Consider the following 21,010-nt stretch of genomic DNA (forward strand, 5'->3'; position numbering starts at 1 on the left):
CACTACTGATCTCGCATTTCTGCTGTGTGCAGGCAACAGGCGCAGAAGACAAAGTCTGGGACTGAAACAATATGAACAATCTGATGTGAAACAGATTTGACACAGACCTGGAGGAGACATGAACAGATTTTATTCAATGCAGATGGAGGAGCCGCAGAACGGGAAAGTAAAAGAGTCCTTCAGGTTTGTGGCGGAGGTGAAGAAAGATGTGTGGAGAGACAGCAGAGAGGAGCAATCAGAGCCCACCTGTTCTCTAAGTGTCAGAAAGATCTCCTACACAGTCAGGTAAGTGCTGCTGACAACCAACACGAGTAACTCAAAAACAGACTCAGAGAATTTAACTTCATTTACTCATTATTACTTGACTGTGATTGTCTGATTATCTGATTGTTCATAAAGAGCTGATTTTTCCCACAGCTGAGATAGACATCGTGTTGAAAAACATATAAATACTGTCCTTGTCCTTATGCGTGTGTGCATATATACATGTGTTTCACAGTGAACGTGTGGGTCCGTGGTGGGACTTACCCTCCTACAGGAAACGATGGACTCGTCAGATCCTGAATGATGTCTCCTTTCATGTTGACAGTGGGCAGATCATGGGCATACTGGGCAACTCAGGTTCGAGGTTCAGTTCAACCCAAGAGCCAAATGTTTAAAGTGAAAAAGAAATACAACATTTTTTATCAGGAACCGTTAAAAATCAGTTAAATCATGAGTGTTTTATGCATATGTGTCTTTATCTGCACTTTTCATTATAAAGGCTCAGGAAAAACCACATTGCTGGATGCCATCTCAGGGCGGATTGGGAACCAGGGCACGCTGCTGGGAGAAGTCTTCGTTAATGGTAGAAAACTGAAGCAAGAGCAGTATCAGGACTGCTTCTCCTATGTGCTGCAGGTAAGACAAAGAAACGTCCACACATCAAGATTTAACTCATAGCTTTTACTTATTATCCCAGTATTGCATTTCTATTGATACAATATTGATATAATAAGCATTCATAAATAATTAAAAGTAATATTAATGTTAATATTACATAGTGTTATATGTGTTAATATTATAAACATATAAAATATTATGTGTTAATAACTATTAGGTTACATATAGGTATTACATCAATAATAATCAATAATAACATCAATACATAAATTACATACAATAAATGTTAAAATAACACAACAATTGTGTTTAAGTTAAATTAACAGACTTTTATTTACACTTATAAGAAAATTGTTTCTCTGTTTAAGTTAATAAAACCCTTGGGTTGCTTAATATCCTTAACTACCATATCAATTTTGACATTTTTAAACTCGTCATACGCTTTTCTGTTGCTTTATTACAAAAAACATGTACATTTATAAACAATTTACTGTGTAATTTTAAACAGCTGCATAAAAAGCACATTTAAATGGTAATAATATACACAGAAACAAAAGAAAAGCGCTCTAAGACTGCATGACCTCCATACTTTGTTCAAATTTCGGATTCTAATCCTTTCACAACATCAGTTTTTTGGGGGTCAGGAGTTCGAGTGGTTCGATCACTGGATCCTCACGTTCAATATTTGGCCAAAGCGTCATTGTGTAAATACTGAACCCTGGTTTAAAATCACTGCACACCTGAATGATCAACGGTTCAACAAAAAACTTCCTCTATTACTGTTCAAGTTTATTATTAATTATTATTACATTTATTAAGTTGCATACTCTCGCACACACTCAGATGTGCATGCTAGCTAGTGACCGCTTCACACGAGTGGATGGCAAGGGTAAGGCTAAAATAAAATATCAGTTTGACAAACTGAATCCTTAGTAACGTCCAAAAAGCCTCTAAACATTTTTTTTTCACAAAAAAATAAATACAATAATTTCCAGCTACATCTACACAAGTCAAAAGAGGGTCCACAGGCATTCACCAAACATTACAGATACTGAACCCCAAACTGACTCCAGTGCATCCATTAGAGTGTCAGTGTGTGCATAGTAGTAAGACATGCCTTCACAATGGTAAAGAATTCATGGATTGAAACCCAAATGAAATTTAAAAGATGGGCCCAATCCCATCTTTTAAATTTTGAGCAATCCTGCTAACAATCAGATGGATAACAAACAAAAAGTCAAAGCAGTTGAAATTACATGACTTCTAATAAAGGAAAATTTATTCCCAATTCATAATTGTCACAATTGTCACTTAACAGAAGTTGAAACCCAGCAGTGGACCTGTTAGACAAATGATTAATGGGAGACTGAACAGAGTTTAAAGTAATTAGCAAATAAGTGCATGCACATTTCACTTTCCTGTAGTTCACACAAACACTCATTAAACTTTCCACTACAGTTTCAAATGCAGCTGGCCTCATGCACATAGCCTGTATGTATTTAGTTTTGCCTGTGGTTGTACAAACCGCCACAAACTCAATGAACATTCTGCAGTAACTCCTGAAAAGCTGCCCTGGCCTCCGTATGAAATTAACTTAAGACCCCTGATAGCCTCCTCATATATGTAATCTCGCAATGAGAGGTGCTCAAGTGTATCCAAAGCCTGAATTAAAAACACTGGTTTAAAACCAGCCTTGCTTCTTTTCAAATCATCTCTCCCCTCTAGCTGATAGCTCCCCCTTCTGCTCTCTAAGCCTCGTCATTAACTTCCGCCGCTAAGCTGTAGATGAGGAGGTGATATGAGCTCCTCATATTAAAGTCATTCAGATGAGAGAATAAGGAGAAGTGGGATTGGGAGGCGCCATGTGTTAATTGAAGCAGGCAGCAGGTTCAGCTGGTTTAAGTCATGCGCCTGTGCCTGTGTGTGTGCACACATCTGAGGCAAAGGTATATTACAGATGGGTCGCACTGGCATATATGAACATAGACGTTTATGAGGATATATGCTCACTGTACGGGGATGTGCTACAAAGATGCTATAGATGGAGAGAGTGTGACATAAAAGTATCCAGTCCAAACATATACTTCCATTTGTTTACTGATGACCACTCAAGAGAAATACTGAGATGTTTTCTTAATCCATCTCCTTGAGGAATAGAGGTGGTAGTTTCTAGTTTTAAGGCTGCCAAATCACAATTTACAGTGGTTTTTTTTGTGTCTAGTTTCTTTTCTGTTAATGCCCTGTTTTCTCTTTCTGCCATTCTTTTCCAGAGCGATAACTTGCTGAGTTATCTGACAGTGGAGGAGACTCTGACCTACACAGCTCAGCTGGCCCTGCGGAAACGCTCGGCTGAAGCTATCAAGAAAAAGGTGACTTTAGAGCTGCGTCTGGGCATTTCTTTCATTATTTTCTTAAACCTGGCATCTCTGCCTGCTACAGAACATATCCCCAAAAAAATAAATAAATAAATAAATTACAGGCTGATGGATATCAGTATCCACTAAGATGTCAGCACACAAACAGTTTCAGTGCTTATTTGGATGATCAGCTTAATCTTCGAAGGTGCATTACTGTGTTGTTTTATATTTTAGGTTAGTTAAGTATGGCTGAGTTATTGCTTCACAGAGAGTCATGTGCAGCATCAAGATGACTGAGAATGTGTTACATTTTGTTACAGATCTCTTTGCTTACAGCACATAAATGCTGAAAATGCCCATTTTTTAAAAAAAGTACCTGACCTGACATTTAAGAACGGCAGGTCAGTTGTTCTCGGCCTAATATTTTGTTTGAGTCCCTCGCTCTGAAATATTTCCAAACTGTAAAAACAGGAAAATATTGCTTCTCCTAATCTTGTGGAGCTATCAAATACACTCATCAAGGTCTAATGAAGCTCATGTGGTGCTTGGCACCAGCGGTGGGTCCTTTGGATCCTGTAAGTTTAAAGTGGAAACAAGATGAGTTTTTTTCTGGTGCTGGTTGCTTCTAGTTTTTTCTTTCTTGTTCTTTTGAACATTATTTTTTTAGACTGTGTAGATTGTTGCTGGGGTCAGACTCAAACCCCTGAGCAAATTTCTGAGTATTGTTCCCATGAGCAGGGTGATTATCTGAAGAGTTCACAGCAAATCTTTTCATCATAATGAGGGGATTTTATTCCAGTGTTTTAGCTGATCAACGTATGATATCTCCTGCAGGCCCTTTTTTAGTAGATTTGCTAATAGTTATAACTCTTGTCTCGCCTGAACCTTGACCTCTGGCTCCCATGTAGGTGTCAGCAGTGATGGCTGAGCTGAGCCTTAGTCACGTGGCCCACAGTGTTATTGGAGGTCAGGTTTTCCCTGGGATCTCCGGGGGTGAGCGCCGAAGGGTCTCCATTGCCAGTCAGTTACTTCAGGACCCAAGTGAGTACCAGTGCACCTCAGATACACCTGAGGAGATTTACACAAGTTCATCTGTGACCAACCTGTTTCCTCCAAAGCAAACATTTGCTGTCGGTTTAAATCAAAATAATGAGGTGACGCAGAGTAAAAGTCATTAATCACTCAAATCTTCACTTTTAATAGATGTAAAATAGATAATAAGAGGGATTAGAAGTGATTTTCAAAGACTTTGGCAGATAAAAGAAAAGGATTATACATAACATGCTTTCATAAAATGTTTCAAAATATGTCTTTGGTGGAGTCGTGAAAAAGAAAGTTTCAATGAGGTTGTGTCTGAACTTTGACTGGGCCATTGCTCCACCTTGATTATTTTCTTTTTCAGTCATTCTGTTGTAGATTTGCTGCTGCTTGTTTGTCAGACTAGCAAACTGCCAAAACAGGACTGCATATAGTCCCGTGAAAACTTTCTTTTTTCCCACGACTGTGGGAGAATGCAGCAGAGGGAGGCAGAAGGATCAGACGCACGAGAACAGTGGAAAGTTCACCACATAACCTGTCTCTCCCCAGAAGAGTTTTGAAGTCCACACTGGAGAAAAACAAAAGGATCTAAGTGAGACAGAAGAGACAGAGAAAAGGGAGAGATGGAGAAGAGTAATAAAGGACTGGGTTATCACACCGCAAGGGGAATGAGCAGAAGCCCACTTCAGTGTGTGTGTGTGTGTGTGTGTGTGTGTGTCCCAGGTGTAGTTTATCAGGACTTCAGTCCTCTGGGGAGGATGGAGGGTCTCAGTCCTCATTCAGGATTAAAATGCCCATGAACACACTCACACACACACACAGAGTCACACACAGAGTAATGAGGAGTTCCCATTCGGTGACTCTCCAATCAACCAGGAAATGAATTAATCTCACAATTAAAGTATCTGCTAATTCCACTCTGCTTTCATAATGCGAAGAGCCAATCTTTTAATTGTCCTAATTAGAGTAATTAACTAAAAAAAAGAGAACTCACTTATCTCCTCAAGTTAAGTCGGCCCCACAGAGAGTCCTGCAATGTGCCACTTAATAAAAAGTACATCTGAGAGTTTTTACTTAGAAGGAAAAAGTTATTGTCCTGCCTTTCACTTATTCTCAGTGTTTCACTGCGTGACAAACCTGCAGTGACAGCAGTGATGTCATTGGGATGCTGTCGTTGCAGGGGTGATCCTATTGGATGAGCCGACCACTGGTCTGGACAGCATGACCGCCAATCAGATTGTAGTGCTGTTGGCAGAGCTGGCCAGGAGAGACCGTATCGTCATAGTAACTATCCACCAACCACGCTCTGAGCTCTTCAGGGTGGGTTTTTGAGAAGAACTGGTGAAAAAGAGAATGAATGGCTTGTACAGTCAAACTCACACCTATGTGCCAACATCAGCTACATTTATCTAACTCACAGCTAAAGAATTTGTTTTGTTTTTTTATCAGAATTACACCACTTCATATATTAGACACATATTAAGAAAACATTTTGGTTACACTGTACACATGAGTCTTTGATCCTTTGATAGTGAATGTTTTGTGAAAAGTTGCATGCTGATGGAATCAAAGGAGCTTGCAAAGAAAAGCGTTTGGACTTCTTTAAGTTGCTTGAAGATGTTTCACCTCTCATCCGAGAAGCTTCTTCAGTTCTAAGGTCAAATGGCGGAGAGTCCCAGATTTAAACCTAGTGGGAGTATCTCCCCAAAGAGGGACAAAAGGACCCCCTGATGATCCTCTAATCATCTGAGCCAAGGTGTGGAAATGGGTGTGGGTCACAATCAGCCAGGGTTTCGGGTGAGCTCATTGTGAAACCTGGCCCCACCTTATCATGCGAATTCCTGAGGTCAGATGGCCCAGGATGTGAGTGGGCGTTAAGGCGTCTGGGGAGGGATCTCAAAACTGGATTATAGATGGCAGACAGTTGGTGTCGTAAACCACCGCCTCTGTTCAAAGATGGTCGCTCACAGTGGACATAGATGGCTTCCTTCACTCCTCTTTCAAACCATCTGTCCTCTCTGTCCAAAATGTGAACATTGGCATCCTCAAAAGAGTGTCCTTTATCCTTAAGATGCAGATGGACAGCTGAGTCTTGTCCTGTGGTGGTGGCTCTTCTATGTTGTGCCATGCGCTTGTGAAGTGGCTGTTTGGTCTCTCCAATGTAGAGGTCCGGGCATTCCTCGCTACACTGTACAGCGTACACCACATTGTTAAGTCTGTGTTTTGGAGTTTTGTCTTTCGGGTGAACCAGTTTTTGTCTGAGCGTGTTGCTGGGTCTGAAATGCACCGGGATGTCATGCTTGGAGAAAACTCTCCTGAGTTTTTCTGATACACCGGCTACATAGGGGATGACAATGTTGTTGCGTCTGTCTTTCTTATCCTCCCTTGCTGGTGTCTGATCTTCTTTTCTGTGCCTCTTTGCTGACTTTATGAACGCCCATTTAGGATAACTGCATGTTTTGAGTGCTTCCTTTACATGTGTTCCTTCTTTTTTCCTTCAGGCTTAGAGGGAACATGTTCTGCCCGGTGGTGTAGGGTCCTAATTACTCCAAGTTTGTGTTCCAGAGAGTGATGGGAGTCAAAGAGGAGGTACTGGTCCGTGTGTGTGGGCTTCCGGTAAACTTCAATGTTGAGGTTGCCATTCTCTTCAATGTGCACAGCGCAGTCCAGGAAAGGCAAACAGTTATCCTTTGTGTCTTCCCTGGTGAACTTGATGTTTTCATCCACGGCGTTAATGTGCGCAGTGAAGGATTCCACTTCTTGTGTCTTGATTTTGACCCAGGTGTCGTCTACATATCTGTACCAGTGGCTGGGTACTCTTCCTTTGAAAGAGCCAAGAGCCTTCCTTTCCACTTCCTCCATGTAAAGGTTGGCTACAATAGGTGACACGGGGGAGCCCATGGCACAGCCATGTTTTTGTCTTTAGAAGCCTTCGTTGTATTTGAAGTATGTTGTGGTAAGGCAGAGGTCTAACAGTGTGCAGATCTGATCGGGTGTGAAGTTGGTCCTGTCTTCTAAGGAGCTGTCTTCTTGTAGTCGTTTTCTGACAGTCTCCATGGCCGCTGTGGTGGGTATGCAAGTGAAGAGAGAGACTACATCAAAGGACACCATGGTTTCATCTGGGTCCAGGGTAAGTTTCTGAACCTTGTCGGTGAAGTCGGTGGAGTTCTTGATGTGGTGTGGGGTGTTCCCCACGAGAGGAGCAAGGATGGTAGCAAGGTGTTTTGCAATGTTATAAGTGGCTGAGTTTATGCTACTGACTATGGGTCTGAGTGGGACACCTTCCTTGTGGAGGTCAGGGGCCAGGTTTCACAATGAGCTCACCCGAAACCCTGGCTGATTGGGACCCACACCCATTTTCACACCTTGGCTCAGATGATTAGAGGATCATCAGGGGATCCTTTTGTCCCTCTTTGGTGTGTATGCTTGCTTGTGAAACGTCTTCAAGCAACTTAAAGAAGTCCAGACGCTTTTCTTTGCGAGCTCCTGTGACTACGATGACCTGGATGACTGAGAACCTTCACAGACATGCTGATGGAATAATATTGTTTCTTTGTGTGTGTCTACCTCCAAGGTGTTCAACAGGATAGCTATAATGAGTCGTGGGGAGCTAGTATTTTGTGGACAAACAGAAGAGATGGTGGATTTCTTCAGCCAATGTGGATATGAGTGTCCAGAGTACTGCAACCCCTTTGACATCTATGGTACAGTATGACATGACCCAGCACACTGCACGGTGTTGTGTTTTTATTATAAGTCTTTCTTTTTTTTAAAAAAAGATGATTTTTCCATAGCTTGAACATTAAAAATTCAATTTGATGTCAAACAGTTGACTTCACCTCAGTGGACACACGCAGCAGCGAGAGGGAGGCAGCCACATTCACTCGCATGCATGAAATCACTTCAGCCTATCAGAGGTCTACCATCTACCAGAGCATGCTGGAAAAAATGGAGCAGAACTTGCAGAGATCAGACAAGCCCGCCATACCCTTTAAGAGCAAAGAGTCACCCAGCGGTGCTGCCAAACTTGGAGTTCTCCTCAGGTCAGTGTGCTTGTACACACCACCCATAAATCACTATCTAAAACTGAAATATGATCACAATATTCCAGGTACAAATTACAAATGTCACTTAGTGTGCTGCTTTATAAAAGACATGTAACATATACAGATTACTTCCATGCATCATGATGATTTTTTTGTAGGGTATCAGTAGGTAAAACATTTGCTCATTAATTTTGCCTTCCTGTGTTCTGTGTGCAGGCGCACAGTAAGAAACCTGTCCAGAGACAGGATGGGTGTTCTGATGCGTCTATCCCAGAACCTGATTTATGGTCTGTTTGTGGCCTTCTTCGTCATACATTTAGACATCGACGTCACTAAGGGTGCTGTGCAGGACCGCATCGGCATAATCTATCAGAGCATCGGTGCTTCACCATACACGGGCATGCTGAACGCTGTCGCTCTCTGTGAGTTCCGCCAACACCAAACATCTGCTCACCAGGATGAATTAGTACATTTACATTTGCACGTCCCAAACACCAGGATGTTGCCTGACAGTTTTATAAAAAAAAAAAAAAGAGGAAGCTGGATAAAAACTTTGAGTCAGTAACTTGAAAACATGATTTTTTTCTTATTCAAAGACTAAATTAAAACATAACTCAGAAGCAGCTTTGCTCAGTGCTAGTACTGACTCTTGATTCAGGATAATGTTGGCTTCCTTCTATTGGACAGACAGATCCAATGAAGAGCTAATAAATGCAGTTTCAACACTTGGAATCAACTCCAGATTCCTTTATCCGCTTATAGAAAAAACACACAGAGGGATTAGGTATCAATTAATTTTGAACTTCTGAAAATATCTCAAATTGACTTTAATTCCTAATCAGCTAAATGCAATACTCTTGTTCAAACCCTTGAATTAAAGCTGAATATCTGCACTTCGATGACATCGTGACTAAATTGCACTGTTTGACCACTGTGGTGGTGTACCGAAACAAAATCACAAAAAATGCATCACTGTTTGAAAATGTATGGACTTAACTGTATAAAATGCTGAAAATAACAATTAGACAAGACAAAAGACAAAATGTGAATGTCGACTTTGTTGTCCATACATTCACTTAATCTATGTGACGTTACAGCACATCTCTGTGCATGTTTCTAACAACACTTAATCCACATGAGGTGGATACTTGTTAATTCTGAGAAATGGATATGAAGCATGTTTATCACAGCTGTGTGTGAGGCCACTTCACTTGTAAAATCACTTTAATTTCTTACTTACTTTTGTCACCTTTGGCAAAACTGTGTAAAGTCTAGCTTGATCTTGGATGTTAAAGATAGTGTACACTATTGGAGATAAGAATACATGAAAGAAAAAATGTCTATTAGAAGACCGTGCATGAAGTCATACTTTAGTTGCTGAGGAGATCCTTCAGTTTACATATTTACATATTTGAAATGATCATTGGGTGTTCATGACCTTTAATCTGTTCAGAGCTCAAAAAGTAAGGTTAAGAAAAGGACAACAATCAATAGACAAAATAAAATACAACTATTTCCAAAAAGGCTCTATTGGAATGTGGGTTTCAGTGATAGGAATGGATGAATGAATCATCTTGGCTGTATTTCCTTACTGTCGGTGACACCCTTCGTCATTTACAAGGTTTTATTAAAACATAATAAAAATGTTCCAGTTCTCGCCAGATCTGACAGGTAGAAATAAACCTCAGATGAAAAACAACACTTGACATATCACACAGTGTCATCATATAGGCCAGAAAGCAGAAGCACTTTGTGAAAAATTGAGTACACCATGATTCAGTAGCTTGTAAAACCACCTTTAGCAGTCTTACTACATCAGTCTCTCACACGGAGGGATTTTTGAACACTCTTCTTTACAGCATTGCTTCAGTTCATTGAGGTTTGCAGGCATTTGTCTCTAGAGAGCCATTCTGTTAGAGATTTGCTGCTGAGCTTGGGATCATTGTCCTATTATTCTGTTAGCCAAGCTGTAGCTGTAAGACTGTCAGTCTGACTCAAACCAAATCAAATGCCCTCCACTCCCACAGCTGACAGTTAATAGGTGTTTGTGTGGATATGTTGTGTTTGGATTTCTCAGAATGTGACACTGTGCCTTACAGCCAAACATCTCCACCAAGGACATTGTTCCAGATGTCTCGTGGTGTCTTCAGCTGCAACTTTAAACCTACAGTACACTGTGCTGCCATGTAGAGAGAAGAGATTTTCCCCTGGAAACCCTTTTTAAACAAGCCATACTTGATCAGTCTACTTTTCTTTGTGTGCGTGTGTGTGTGTGTGTGTGTGTGTGTGTGTGTGTGCTGTCTTGAACGTAAACTTTTAACTATTTTATGCTAACCGGGCTCAGTAGAGTCTGAATTGCAGCTGTGGGGTTTTTTGCAGTTTCCATGAGCATAGAAAATAAACTTGCTCCGACGTCCACTCCTGGGAAGGCTGCCAACTGTTTTGAACTCTTTCTCACTGTAGAATGATGTCTTTATAAACCTATAATAATTACTTCTTAAAGATTATATCTAACATCTTTATTGTTTGGCATAGATAGGGATGATTGGACATGCTGATGTTTAATTAACTGTGTGCATTTGATCATCAGCACCTACCTGCTACTTACCTCCTTAATTCCTTTGGCAGTAGTAAAGATGTACTTAGTTTTTCATGTACTGCTTCTGCATTTTGGTTTAGTTAATAATAACATGGTGCAATATGTCATCTGTTGTTTTTAATCTGCGCTTGTATTTACCTAATTTGGAGGACCAGATGATTTTTATTATGTCTTGATATATAAAACCTATAAGAGTATACTTTCTCTTTCCTATGACTGTATCAACATAGTCTAAAATCTTGGCTTCAGGTCTCCAGCCCTCACAGACACTGAGGAGAATAGATGTGATAAACGATTGGGCTGAGCTGAAGTCAGCCTCTGTAAACACTCAAACAATCAGAGGTTGTGCTTGGGGATATCATTGTAACCTTCAGTCTCAGAGATAACAACTGATAGGATTCAATGAAAAGCTTTTTTTTTTTTTTTTTTTTAAAGAAACAGGCCCATCAAGTTGTCTTGGTAAATTCTTGGCATAAAAACAAGAACACCTGAAATATGGAGCGATTGCAAAAATCCATAATCGCCATCATCCTGTTACGGGGGAAATTAAAGGAAAGCCCTTTTGATGTAATTTGTTTTCATATGCATGCTTTCAGTTATGAGACAATAGAACATAATGAACTGTTCATTATAATATGCAGATTTTAAAGTACTGGAACTGAATGAAATATGGAAAAGGTAAAACTCCACTTAAGAAATTTTTCTGGGTTTTGCACTCTTGAAATCATCATATTTTTCCCAGTTTAATGCAAATTTAAAAACTGCAAGCAAAACAACATTAAGCCTTTTATACATACATGTGCATGTGCACAATCGCTCAGCATTATTATATCCCTTGAATAATCAGTCTCAGATTTGGCAGGCATCAATATTTGACAGTATTCATTTATCTAATTTATATCTATTAAATATAATAAAGTTATTCTTTAAAAAATAAAGGAATAGGGTCAGGGTTTTTGTTTTTTTTTATTTTTCAGATTTGGTTGATTTTATATGGAATGGACCAGAAGTCACTTTTATCTTTTTTTGCACCCTTTCTGTTTTTATACTCACAGTCCCAGCATTGCGAGCCATCGGTGATCAGGAGAGTCAGGATGGACTCTACACTAAATGGCAAATGTTCTTGGCCTACATCTTCCACATCCTGCCCCTCAGCATCCTGAGTGTCTTCATCTTCACCTCCTTCCTTTACTGGTTGGTCATAAACTTGATGTGTTTTTGTGTTGGCGGTGGAAGAAGCACATTTATCCACTCAAGGATTTTGGTTTCATAGTCATCAATGTCTCTCCTGTGTGTTTGTCTCTGCCTTGCTTTGCTCTCAGGACAGTGGGGATGCATCCGGAAGGTTTGCGCTTCCTGTGTTTCACTGCTGTAGTTCTGGTGCCGCATGTTATAGGTGAGCCATTTAAATAAAAGGGTAAAGTGCTATTTTGGGGGGCACAAATTGGTTAAATGCATTTAATAGCCACGTTTCCACTTTCTTTATCTTTTAGCTGCACATATTCATATGTTTGTTTGTTTTTTTCCACTCTCATCAGGTGAGTTGCTGACTGTGGTGCTACTAGGTGTGGTCCAAGACCCTAACATGGTCAACACTGGAGTGGCTCTACTCAATATTGCAGGGATAGTGGTGGGATCTGGCTTTCTAAGGTAAAATCCCAAATATGCTTAACTTTATGATGAGAAAACTTGTGATTTAGAATTTATTGAAAATGAAGGTATAATAATGCTAACTCTCAGGACATATGCTCACTTTCCTCTCCTCTTCTTTGCAACAGGAGCACCCAGCAGATGCCACAGGTCTTTCAGTGGCTCAGTTACCTGACTTTCCAGAAGTACAGCTGTGAGCTGCTCATAGTCACGGAGTTTCATGGTCTCCAGTTCACATGCAGTAAGTTCATTTTTAACATGGGACCATCCTATTCTAGAGGGAATGCTATTTTGTTAATTTACATTGTATTAATAAGAACACTGGCATTGGCCAATATCTACACTATTCTGCGAGTAGTGTAGAGGATGAAGCAGGAAAGATCATTAGAAATAACTGATTTCAATTATCTGTCTTACATTTGATCTTTCTGCTATTGGTCCTTTTAAGACTGATTTATAAAGGATGGGTTCAGGATCAGTGGTCAAAGTCACTCAGCAGCACTTACAGTCATTTAGACTAAAAGGCACTTTCAGAAGATGAAATCTCTTAACACTTTTTTGTGTTTTTGTGATTACAGATAATTCCACATCTTTGCCGGGAGCTTGTGTGGTCACCCATGGCAATCAGATCATTGAGGAGGGTTATCCTGGCGCATTGTCCCGATACACACTAGACTTTGTTCTCCTCTACGCTTTCCTGCCTGCTCTGCTGCTGCTGGGCATAATTAGCTTTAAGATCAGGGACAAGGTTGTGCGTCACTAAGCCCACAAACACGGCTTTGTGGGTAAAATCTTCTTTTTAAGTTAAGCTTATAAAGCATTTATGTTATGAAATTCACTATTCAGAGATGACCTACACCCACCACTGTATTAGGTACACCGTACCCTTTTTGCTTTCTTGATAATAAAGGGATGGACATTTTCAGCAATACTCAACAGACTGTTTAAATGATGGCCACCTGGTAGCAGCCCAAAGTGTGCTAGGAAAATAAATTACACCACCACCACCAACAAACTCAACCACTGATATAAGACAGGATTCTTATATGTTTAGTTTTTGTTGCTGATTATGCCAAATGTTGACCCTACCATGCAAATGTCATAGCAGAAATCCAGACTTTTGGTGAGTTTGTGTGATTTGTACCCTCGGTTTCTCTTTTCTAAGCTGACTGGAGTGGCACATGATGCCACTGAAGCCCAATTGCTTTAAGGTTTGACGTGTTACGCATTCAGAGATGCACTTCTGCTTATCATAACGAGCGCTTTTTGAGTTACTGTTGCTTTCCTATCAGTTTGAGGCATTCTGACAATCAAAAAGCCATATTTTCTTTTTCAGAACATTCTCCTTAAACCCAAGAGATGGTTGCACAGGAAAATCCTAGTAGATCAGCAGTTTTAGAAACGCTTCGACCTGCCTATCTGGCACCAACAACTATGTCATGATCAAAGTCACTTAAATCCTCTTTCTTTCAAATGCATGCTTTGAATTTCAATGTCTTACATTGTTACCACGTGATTATCAGATTAAACATTTGTGTTAAAGCACTTTAACAGGTATACCTAATAAAGTGGTAGTATAAGCACTTAGAATAAGTTTAAATGTTTACACTTGATGCACACAATGTAGTACAGCACGGTTTATCTCTGTTCACTGGGATGAAGCCATGCACATTAAAACACTTAAATATCTGCAGATGTTCTGTAAACTACTTGAAACATGTTACCTGAAAAACGAGCATGTTTATGGCATGTACAGTTTTCTTGTGGTAACCTTAATCCTAGAACCACTGATGGCCGGGAAGAAAAAAACATAAATTTGTTTGTTTTGTTTGGAAGAACAAACATTATTATTGGTAAGCTAAAACTATATTTTTCTTGATTAAAATGTCAGCATTTATTTATGTAATTATAGAAAAGTACAACATAAAATATAATACAAAAGTAAACAAATAGAATATATATACCCTATGTACATTATAACATGTTGTATGTGTGTAATAAAGCAGAAGATATCTCATGTCTCCAGCTCTAGACCTTTCCATGATTTCGCTGCATTCCTTTTATACTGCTCCAACTCCTGAAAAACAGACAGATGTAACACTTTTCACATATTACTGAGGCAATGCAAGAAAATCAAAACAGTGCAGGTAAATGCAAAAACACACGCTACTGTGAAGAAATACTCAAGACTAAATCTGATGATGCAGATGAAGGAAGGTTCCACCAAAGGCAAACGTTTTCAATCTTGTTCTAATTTTACTGTTATAAATTTTAACATATAACATGCCAACTTTGGCGTATCGAGTTTGAGATGCAGCCCTCTGGTTTTTTCCAGCTGAACATTGCACGTCTGACCTTGTTTGGCTCCAGGGACGACTGGCACACACCTGAATGCTCCACACTTCGAAAATGCCAAAACGTCTACAGAGGCGCTCACACCTCAGAGCAGTACTGTGAAACTTTCTTTTTTTTATATCAGTGTAAATAACCACAAGACACTGAAGCGCCTAAACTACAACAAATACACATTAACTAGGGGAAAACAGAACTATAGTTAATTAGCTTAAAACTCTTAAGATTGGTCTTTATTTGTATTCGTACTGAACTATGCATTTATACATTTTTACTTCGCAAACCTATCTCTAAATTCATTGTGTTGTCTCTCAAATAAAGAGGTCATTTCTGACTACCATGATCTGCTGAGATTCTTTTTAATCCAGACTAGAGGGTGCTGTCTAGAAAGGAGTTTCTCAAGACTTATTTGGAATTAGCCTTTAGCCTGTTTTTCTATTGAGTTCTCAGACCACACAATGGCTGAGTGAAACGACGAGCACCAGGTGAAAGTCAGTCAGCGATAACAGCCGGTGATTTGGGTTTGTGACTCCATCGGGTTACTGCAGTTCAAGTTCCAGAGTGGCACTATTGCAGGCAGGAATGAAGACAGCTAATCTCTAAGTTTATCACCACAGGATATAAAGTTACAGCCTGTTCATTTCAAGACAGAATCACTACTAGAAACAGACTACTGAAGGACAAAGTGTTACTTTGGAACATTAACCTTCTTTAAGATGTCAAATGAGTTTCTCCATTTGTATATTTTGTACAGCGTACACAGTTTTTAACTCTGTTACCCACGCCAAACAGGCCATGTCATTCGTTTGATTTGTCTGTTTGTTTAGCTATGCAGGATTACTCAGAATGTTATATGAACAGATTTGCATTGAATTTTTACCACAGCCTCGAACGCAACAATACAAATCTGGATTTGGATGCAGGAATTTGTGGGGGATATTTTACTATTGGGAGATGGAAAAATTAGACATCACATGATATCTTTGCAAATTAATATAAAATTGAAATAAGGAAAATCGGATAATGTCAAACTGAACTGAAGTCAGATATCCTTCTGGATCCAGAGACTGAAGTCCTTCTGTCATTTCGACCTTGCAATTTCAGACTGCCCTTAATAGTGTTTAAAAAAAGAAATATACAATATATTTTTATTCTGACTATTAATATATTATATATTAATTAGCTTTTGTAACTTTGTATCCCACGAGCTTGTCATTTTAAGCAGGGTTATTATTTTATAAACACACATATCTTAACAGCCTCTTTTATCTGGGCTGCCATTATGTCTAATCCCTTTATCAAATGAAACTGTGCTATGTCACAGAAACTTATCTTCTTCATTTTGCGTTAAATGCTTTAGTGATTTATTATCTTCCTAAATACTTGCTACCCCTCAGAAGGAGGACAAAAGTCAGGGTCACGAATCTGAGATAAGTGAATGGGAATTCTGATTACCACTGATTAACCACCGTACTGCCAACTCATGAGTCAAGAGACTTGACTGCAGTAGGTCTGTCAAAATAAATGCAATGCAAACACGTATATAATGTATTACCTGGTCTTTCTGGGCTCTCATGGCATCAATCTGAGGCTCACTGTACTGGGGATCTTTAGCTGGATCCTTTAGCTCTCTCTGCTCATTTGTACTCTGCAATGACAAAGTTGGTTAGACGAACAGATGCTTTTAAATCATGCAAAAGAAAAAGTAGTTTGTCTACATAAGTTGGATTTTGCAGAAGACAAACATGTTGCCAGAAGCTTAACTACCTCTGGGGGGAAGACACGCTCATACACTTTCTTCCAGAGGTCTTTTGGATTTTTAGCATGAAGAGACGTTATATCCACATCGACAGTAGGTGGGGAACCTATATTAACAGATTTTAAATAAAATATCACACCAAATGTTAAATAAAGGAGGGTGGATTTAAAGGAGATGTTTTGTTTCATCACAGAGTTTTGTAGTTTATTCAAAACTTGAAGACATTTCTACTTTTGGCTACTGGGGGGCGCTGTGCTCACCTATTTGACCGAAGGAATCAGAGCCTGCCGGAATGATGAGCGGCTTGAGGGGGTCAGAGGAAACAGTTTTCCTGATTACAGAAAAAAAGAACAAGAAAAACAGTATTACAGCTAAAACATTAACCAACAGACCCCTAACATAGACAGCATTTTACTTTTTTTTTTTAAATACTCAATGAGAGCAACACACATTTTCCCTTCAAGAAACAATGACAGTTGTTGTAAGTAGCAGCCATGCTCCTTTAAATGCAATATCTAATACCTCCATCATAAATAAAGGTAAAGATTATAGACTTCTGAGTGTGTATATCTATCTGGAGCTGTCCCATCACATGATTATATAACTAAAGTGAATATCCTAAGCTCACACTGTTTATGAAAACCTGTTCTATATCATACAATTTTTATACAGTACAAAAATGTAAATAAATCTGCAATGAGACTGTGAAATCTAGTATTATCAAGCATTAGTGGTAACATTAAAGTAACTCTATTGAAACTATAATCTAAAATGAAAGCCCATGCCCATTACTGCTTTGTGTTCAATGTTGCTTTATCCTCCTCACCCTCTCTCCAAACCGAAAGCCAGGTGCAAGAAGAAGCTCTTGGTTTTTGATATAAGGCTCTCTGATTTGATGCTAGTGAACTAATCAAAGCATTAGGAGACAAACACAAATACAAAGCGGTGGTTAGAGACAGCAAACTATAAGAAATATATGAAAAAGTGCAAAATTATTTGTTAAATACAAATGTGCTGCAGGAGCATTAAAAACGTTCTTACAACGAGAGAGGCCGCGTAGTAATGAGCAATAAAACGCAGTGTTTTACTGACAACTTTCTTCTTGTCAGAGTCAAATTCCTGAAAAGCAGATGGGAAAACTGGAAATCTTTTATACAAATATTACTGAAATTCATGATCTAATAATAATTCTGTGTACGTGTCTTTTTTTAATAAATCATTTAAAAAGAGTACAAATAGTGTGTTTTACCTGGAAGATGTCGTACTTGCTGCCGATGATGAGCAGAGGAGCAGGAAAGGGACTGATCAACTCTCTGTCCTGCTGACAGAATCACAGTTAACTCTGGAAACAGCACCAGCCTTACACACTTTTACACTTTTAGTTGAGATTTGCTTTTTGTTCCCTCTGACAATAAAATATCTATTTTCTTGGTTGCATTTGTCAGGTCGAAGCACATTTTACTTTGTGACATTTGAGTGTTTAAAAAGCCAGAGGCATGAGTAGTTCATGTAAACACTTTAAATATGCAACTTGTTACGGATGCCTCAGTGCACCAGCACATTTACCCATTGATGACTGGTTTTTTTATCATCCTTATTAATCTGCAGTCTCTTTGTGCTGCATCCCTTGTGCTGATCGACTGTAGAGGCTCACCTGTATCACCATAAACCCTGAGGAGGCAGAGCTGCCTTTTCCCTCAGTGCTTTTTACAGTCTATTATGTATTAGCTGAGATGGAAGTTATTTGTGATCCTGTTCTTGGTTACATTAATTTAGTCTAACGATATTAGAATTATTAGATAATAAATGGTTAAAGAAATTTGCTTCATCTCACATGTTGAGTTCCTTTGAGTCGTGGATTTAGAAATTGTAACACAGCTATAAAATTGCTGTAATACAAATTGTATGTGTAATGAGACAAGGTCTTACAGGATAGTCTTTAGGTAAGACACGTGCTGCTGAGTGGCTGGGAGTCTGGTGTTTGACTCCGGGTTTGGATTTCTGTACTTGGGAGGAGGTTCTCTCTAGGTGAGCCTGTGCAGCCTGCAGTAGCTTCTCCATTGTTCCCCACAGAGCGTTGGGTTTAGACAGGTCCAGGACGAGGATGACTGAGAGACAGCTGAACAAGACAGGAAAGGAAAGATGGTTTTCCTCTGAGGTTCAAACCAAGAAAACATTCTTCTTCTCTACTGACATGACATTGCTGTTCAAGAGATTCAGATTTTAAAGATACAAATAATAATCTGAACAGAAAAGATAAATAACATAATTCACACTGTGAATGTGTCAAATACTGACCCCTATTCAAAAGCAGGATGTTTGTAAGAGACCTACCTGATGGTGACAGGAGTGATGGGGATCTGGATGAGGTCTGACAAAGAGGTCCCTCCTCCCAGCTCCCATAGGTGGGCTATGTCTTTAGGCTGAAAGAAGTATATAACAGTTTTATCTTGAAGTTACATAAACATCCAGTGCAACCCTAACCCTCTATGGCTTGTTCCACATTTCAGCTGCATTTAATACCAAGAACTAAAATATTTACTTGCATAATGAGCACATCCTGCCACATAAGTACACTAAACGTACTCTCTAATGTGGTCACTGTGCTGAAATACTGGAAGGAAGTTCCTTCCTACTAACGCAAATAAAACATATACAGCATAAGGTGTATAACCACATTTGTCTTCTCATTTTTAAGAGACTAAAGCAAAGTGTCCAAGACTAAAAGGATTTACTTACCGTGTTGTGTCCTCGTGCTCGTCTGCCAAAAGTGTACTCCAAGGCCAGAGTTGGTTTGGATAGTTCATCTCTAGTAGACAAAAAAAAAAAGTGTGTTTATACAAAGTGTGATGTCATGAAACTAACTTGTGCTTTTGGTTAAATATTTTACAGTACCTCATTCGTGTGTTTTCTCTAGATCAGCAGAGACACACTACACTTCCTTCTGGCCTTCTCTGTATTTCTCCATTAACACTCTCAAAGCAAACGGTACATCTGTAGAGGTCGTTCTAGACATGAGCCACACTGCTGCTCACCAATCATCACCCCGTTTCCCAAATAAAGCTTAAACTCTTTCCCATATCTTCATGGTATGTCTTAACAACTCTATCCCTCTGTTGTCACTACAGCTCTGCACATCACGCTTGTTCTTGAAAATCACTACACTTCTTTTCCATTCCTCAGGCATCCTCTCACTCTCCAAGACTCCACTCTTAGCTCACAGCTGCCATCACTTCCTCCTTACTAAACTGTCCTCCTCGCTCTCATTTTCTTCATTCATTAGCTCTTCAAACTACTTCATCTTCTCAACAGCCTCTCATCATTCATTAGTACACTTCCTTCCAGCTCAATCTTGCCGCCAAGCTAATTTTCTTTCCTTAGTGCTGAGCCTCACATAAGCCTTTCCTTATGTGACGCAGATCTACATGCTTTCCCAAATTTTTATTTGTTAACCCCTCCCTTTGAATAATTGCCAGCACTCCCTCATCCCACCACCAGGTACTCCTTATGTCAATAGGATACACCAAATACTTTCTTGGCAATCTCCCCAAACACTTCAGCCATATAAAAGCTTTGCCAAATATTGACTGTAAAAGGATCAGTTTTAGCTTTCGTGTTTCACTTTGCATGGTGTAAACTGCCCCTGCAATGGGTCTGAATAGTGAATATGAAGAGGGGTTTAGAGCACTCTAGTCTGCCCGGGCATCATCATACCAACCTGTCCAAGCACCTGAGGAGAATGGACGTTTTGCCCTAAAAAATAAACGGATGTGAGTTTACGCAGTACAGTAACAAGATACAAGCGCTTCCGTGTGAAATCAGTGACACACACACCCCAGCTTTGCTCCCCATCAGAAGCACCGTCCGCTCGTTCACAGCCTCTCCACCGTCCCTGTCCTCTGCACCTCCGCTCTCCCGGCTGTGGACTTCCGCCGCAGCCAGCTCCCATAATGTGTCCGAGCTGACCCATACCAGACGAGACGGGACGAGTCGGTCGACAGATATTATTATTATTACTGTTATCACAGTAAACAGTTATAATGATAAAATAAAGTAATTCTCACCTTATTTTTGGCATCGAGCTCGATGGTTAGCGAAGGCTACACAGCTAATAGGAAGGCTAACCGTTATAAACGTTGCCAAAGCAACAGCGCGTTTTGATGACGTAACCATCTTATGTTTTAATGTACATTGTGGGATATGTAGTTTTACGCAGACAGACTATAAACTTGTAAAATACATTTCCATATTGTCATATCTACAATCTGCTATATGCCAACAATGTTTTAAATTAAGGTACCCTTTATTACAGATATATTTCACACAG

General features: G+C 39.6%; 2 protein-coding genes across 4 annotated transcripts; one reads left to right on the forward strand and one right to left on the reverse strand.

Moving 5' to 3' along the window:
- Positions 1-2: 2 nt before the first annotated feature.
- On the forward strand, positions 3-13,556 carry abcg5 (ATP-binding cassette, sub-family G (WHITE), member 5). Its single transcript, XM_040037063.1, has 14 exons — positions 3-285; positions 500-621; positions 764-900; positions 3,153-3,251; positions 4,148-4,280; positions 5,458-5,597; positions 7,852-7,981; positions 8,107-8,320; positions 8,540-8,745; positions 11,978-12,116; positions 12,245-12,318; positions 12,461-12,572; positions 12,701-12,813; positions 13,151-13,556. The coding sequence occupies exons 1-14, from the start codon at positions 119-121 to the stop codon at positions 13,333-13,335; spliced, it is 1,971 nt and encodes a 656-aa protein (XP_039892997.1). The 5' UTR covers positions 3-118; the 3' UTR covers positions 13,336-13,556.
- Positions 13,557-14,451: 895 nt separating this feature from the next.
- dync2li1 (dynein, cytoplasmic 2, light intermediate chain 1) lies at positions 14,452-20,898 on the reverse strand. 3 transcript variants are annotated; one of them, XM_040037064.1, is made up of 13 exons: positions 20,748-20,898; positions 20,518-20,644; positions 20,402-20,436; positions 19,423-19,492; positions 19,018-19,106; positions 18,613-18,802; positions 17,933-18,001; positions 17,725-17,802; positions 17,510-17,589; positions 16,944-17,014; positions 16,692-16,789; positions 16,480-16,572; positions 14,452-14,649 (listed from the first exon to the last, which is right to left on the reverse strand). In XM_040037064.1, exons 1-13 carry the CDS (start codon positions 20,759-20,761, stop codon positions 14,587-14,589), a joined length of 1,077 nt encoding a protein of 358 aa, XP_039892998.1. In that variant the 5' UTR covers positions 20,762-20,898; the 3' UTR covers positions 14,452-14,586. The 3 variants fall into 3 exon arrangements, with proteins under 3 accessions (XP_039892998.1, XP_039893001.1, XP_039892999.1); XM_040037067.1 differs by lacking the exon at positions 20,748-20,898 and having other exon boundaries at positions 19,579-20,436; positions 20,518-20,603; XM_040037065.1 differs by lacking the exons at positions 20,402-20,436; positions 20,518-20,644.
- Positions 20,899-21,010: the final 112 nt, after the last annotated feature.

This window comes from Simochromis diagramma, unplaced genomic scaffold (genome assembly GCF_900408965.1).
Source record: "Simochromis diagramma unplaced genomic scaffold, fSimDia1.1 OVJJ01000330.1, whole genome shotgun sequence".
In the NCBI taxonomy this organism is placed as follows: Eukaryota; Metazoa; Chordata; class Actinopteri; order Cichliformes; family Cichlidae; genus Simochromis; species Simochromis diagramma.

Bases quoted from the DNA above. Each gene is read 5' to 3' on its own strand.
- abcg5 (XM_040037063.1), top strand. From the start codon at position 119: ATGAACAGATTTTATTCAATGCAGATGGAGGAGCCGCAGAACGGGAAA. The intron at 622-763 runs GTTCGAGGTTCA...TTCATTATAAAG, and splicing joins GGGCATACTGGGCAACTCAG to GCTCAGGAAAAACCACATTG. The intron at 4,281-5,457 runs GTGAGTACCAGT...CTGTCGTTGCAG, and splicing joins TCAGTTACTTCAGGACCCAA to GGGTGATCCTATTGGATGAG.
- dync2li1 (XM_040037064.1), bottom strand. The intron at 19,493-20,401 runs GTTGGTATGATG...TTTGTCTACTAG, and splicing joins CTCCTCAGGTGCTTGGACAG to AGATGAACTATCCAAACCAA. The intron at 18,803-19,017 runs GTAGGTCTCTTA...TGTCTTGTTCAG, and splicing joins ATCACTCCTGTCACCATCAG to CTGTCTCTCAGTCATCCTCG.